At 44.1% G+C, this 3,822-nt stretch overlaps 1 protein-coding gene across 1 annotated transcript; it reads right to left on the bottom strand.

The window, feature by feature from the left end:
- Positions 1-2,922: 2,922 nt before the first annotated feature.
- On the bottom strand, positions 2,923-3,822 carry LOC112006522 (uncharacterized). The gene has a single exon (XM_065774858.1). It carries the CDS (start codon positions 3,820-3,822, stop codon positions 2,923-2,925), a length of 900 nt encoding a protein of 299 aa, XP_065630930.1.

Genomic DNA, 3,822 nt, shown 5'->3' with positions numbered 1-3,822 from the left:
TCAAGAGCATCTCAAGTTCAACCTCCACAGCCAGAATTCCCCTATCAAACACAGCCCCAGCCCCTCCCTCAATGCCACAGCTCCGCGGTGATACTAGAGCTAGAACGATGGACTTAGCAAAGCCCACAATCCACTGCCTGGCGCAATCTCTAAGTAAACCTCACACCCTGCCAGTCCACAAGAGCTTACAACCGATCCATCAGTATTAAGTTTATGCCAACCAACAGCTGGTTTCAGCCACTGGACCTGCCGCAAAATAGTCTCCTTCCCCGTGTCAGGCTCCAAAACACAATACATAAGCTCACGAGTTTGCATTTCCACCACCTGTACCAGATTTGGGTTGAGGGATTGATGTCTGAAAGCCTTATTGTTCCTTTGCAGCCACAAATTCCACAAGCCCAGCAAAAAGAAATTACACCATCCGTAATCCTTACCATGAGCCTTAGAAGAGTCTAAGGCATTCTTTTTTATCCAAGTCACAAGATCATCCGAGAAAGACTGTTTCAGACTCATAGGACAGCTAGATTGCACCCAAAAGTTTTTTGCTATCGGGCATTCCCTCAGAACATGAATAATGCTCTCATCCAATTCTGTGCTATCACAGCCACCCAAGTCACCAATACCACGATAAGCCAAAATGGCTTTCACAGGAAGGCTCATGTGCAAGCATTTCCACAGGAAATTTTAATCTTGGGCAAAGATTGGAGTTTCCAAATCCATTTGCCATGAAAATCCGGAGTCTCAAGGTTATCATCAATTGCCAATAGGTACGCATTTTTTGGGTCAAACTCCCCATTTAAGCTGGAAATCCAGCTCCTATGGTCCTCCCTCTCAGCAAATCTTCTAAGAGGGATGGCTCTCACTGCCTTCAGAATGCAGTTAGGAAAGACAAAAGATAAATTTGTCAAATCCCAGCCAATCTCTGTAGTCACCTCCTGTATGCACACCTCACTCTCTCCTAGGTTCAGAGGACCTTCAATGAGGGACCTGATGGTGCCAACATTCAACCACTTATCATTCCAGAAGTTAAGTTGGCTATTACAACCCACAGACCACTTAGAGCCCTTCTCACAGATGCTTCTACCATTTTCACTGCCTTCCAAGTTCTAGAATGAGCCTTTTGCTTACTAGCCCGCTAGACATATACTTTTTCCTCAATACATCAGCCCAACCTCCATTGTTTGAATTCTCCATTCGCCAACACAATTTAGCAGCTAGAGTTAAGTTTCTCCTTCTTGCTTCCTGAATGCCCAAACCCCCTCGGCACTTAGGTTTAGTAACTTTCCCCCATCCAACCATATGCAGCTTTTTATGTTCTTCCGTCGATCCCCACACAAAATTCCTACTAACCTTGTCAAGATTATTCAGAATTCGAGTAGGGAGCATGCACCCTTGCATCACGTAGGCAGGGATTGCTGAGAGGACCGATTGGGCAATACTACCCTACCAGCCATTGACAGTAAGTTAGTTTTCCAGCCTTGTAGCTTATTTTGCACCCTTTCCACCACAAAGTTAAAATCATGCGATGTTGACCCTGGATGTTTCATCGGGAAGCCCAAGTACTTACCAAGATTTGGGGTCGAGTGAATGCCAAGCACCCCACACATTTCCTCTCTAGCTTCAGGACTAATATTTGGGGAGAAGTAAACTTTAGATTTACTTAGGCTGACTTTTTGACCCGATAACTCACAGAAGGTATCCAAAGTCTCCCTCACACTAGCACAATTCCGCAGATCAGCTTTTGTAAATAGAACAAGGTCATCGGCAAAGAAGAGATGGAAAAAGCTTGCCCACCTCTTGAAGCCCGAACAGGATCCCACAGGTTTTCCTCACATCTTCGAGAAATAAGGAAGCCAAGCACTTCCATACACATGATGAATAAATACGGGGAGAGAGGATCCCTTGCCTAATACCCCTTGAAGGGTGAAAGGGCTCAAGTTTGCCACCATTAAGAAGAATAGATATCGACGAACTAGACACGCAACTCATAATGAGTTTGATAAGAGAGGAGGGCAGCCTGTAAAGCTCCAAAACATCTCTAATAAAATGCCACTCAAGCCTATCATAAGCTTTCTCCAAGTCTATTTTGATGGCCATAAACCCCGTTTTCCCCTTCTTGAGCGTCATTGTATGAATAAGCTCTTGAGCGATGATCATATTATCCAACCCCAACCTTCCCGGAACAAAGGCGGTTTGGAGGGAGAGATGAGATTTGGCAACAAAGGGCAGAGTCTTTTGACTATGATCTTGGTGACCACTTTGTATACTGTGTTACATAGGCTTATAGGACGAAAGGAAGCCAGACAATCAGCCCCTAGAATTTTTGGGATGAGGGTGATAAGGGTCTCATTTAGGTGCGGAGGCATGGTGGAGATTTGAAAAACTTTAAACACTTCATTCACCACCGAGGTACCGACTTGCTGCCAATAAGCTTGGAAGAACCCTGCATGAATCCCATCAGGCCCAGGGGCCTTAAGTGGCTTAAGACTCTCTAGACCCTCCTTAACTTCAAGTCTGGTCAAGTTTGCACATAAAGTGTCAGCATCTTCATTCCCAAGGAAACAAGGCCAAATGTTCAAGCTCCACCTCATTCTAGGAACACTAGTAACACTAGTAGAGAAGATCTCTATGAAACCGCTTCTAATCAACTCAGCAATATCTCTCTCACCTTGGACCCAATTACCAAGGCTGTCCTTGAGGCATAGGATTTTGTTTCTTCTTCTTCAAATCAAGGCCGAGGTATGGAAGAATCTTGTATTTCTATCACCTTGTATAAGCCAATTGTACCTTGACTTAACAGACCAGAACTCCTCCTCGTATTGAAGAACTTCGAAATACTCCTTTCTAAGATTACATTCCAGGTTTAAAGGTGACTATTCGGCCCATCAGCAATTCTAGATTGAATTCCTTTAAGTCTAGCCTCTATTCTTTTTTCCTATGATAGATATCTCCAAAGACTTCTCTATTCCAAACCTTGACATCAGCTGTGAACTTTTCCACATTTAGTTTCAAAGATCCATCTTCAGTCCAAGAGTCCTTAACAACATTTGGAAATAAAGGATGAGACATCCACATGGGCTGGAATCGAAACGGCCTGCATAAATTGGAAGGGCCATGATCATCCAACTTAAGCAACACTGGGCAATGATCAGAATGAGTGCGGGCCAAATGGTGAACTGCAGCCTCTGGATGCAGACTTCTCCATTCAGAATTTGCAAACCCTCTATCCAACCTCTCTTGGATGAAGTGACCTTCCTCCCTTTTATTGATCCAAGTGAACCGAGGCCCATGGAAGCCCAAATCCACCATACCACAAGTGTCCAAACAGTCCTTGAACATTTGAACTCTTCTAGGATTTAGAGGGTTACCTCCCAACTTGTCCCCATTAGATAATAATTCATTAAAGTCACCCAGCATAAGCCAGGGTAATTCATGCATGGGAGCAATAGAAGCTAAATTATTCCACAACAATTTCCTTTCCTCTAGTCTAGGGCTAGCATAGATTGAAGAAAGTAACCAGGAGGAATTACAAGCATGTACCTTAACCACCACGTGAATTTCCTGCTCCGTTTTTGCTAGTTGCGTAACTTCAACAACATCAGACTTCCAAAGCACCCAGATACCACCTGAGTAACCAATAGTGTCTGCATGTAACGCTCCATCAAAAGGGAGCCTAGCAGTAATATCCTTTGCCCTCTCTCCACCAACACGTGTTTCCGTAACAATCACAATTGAGGGAGAGTGGGTATCGATCAAATTCTTCAGAGTGACATGAAAACGAGGGTTCAAAGCCCCCCTACAATTCCATAGAATAATATTCAT

The sequence above is a fragment of the Quercus suber genome, unplaced genomic scaffold (genome assembly GCF_002906115.3).
Source record: "Quercus suber isolate HL8 unplaced genomic scaffold, Cork oak 2.0 scaffold_100, whole genome shotgun sequence".
Taxonomy (NCBI): domain Eukaryota; kingdom Viridiplantae; phylum Streptophyta; class Magnoliopsida; order Fagales; family Fagaceae; genus Quercus; species Quercus suber.
This window is presented reverse-complemented; position numbering and strand designations above follow the sequence as displayed.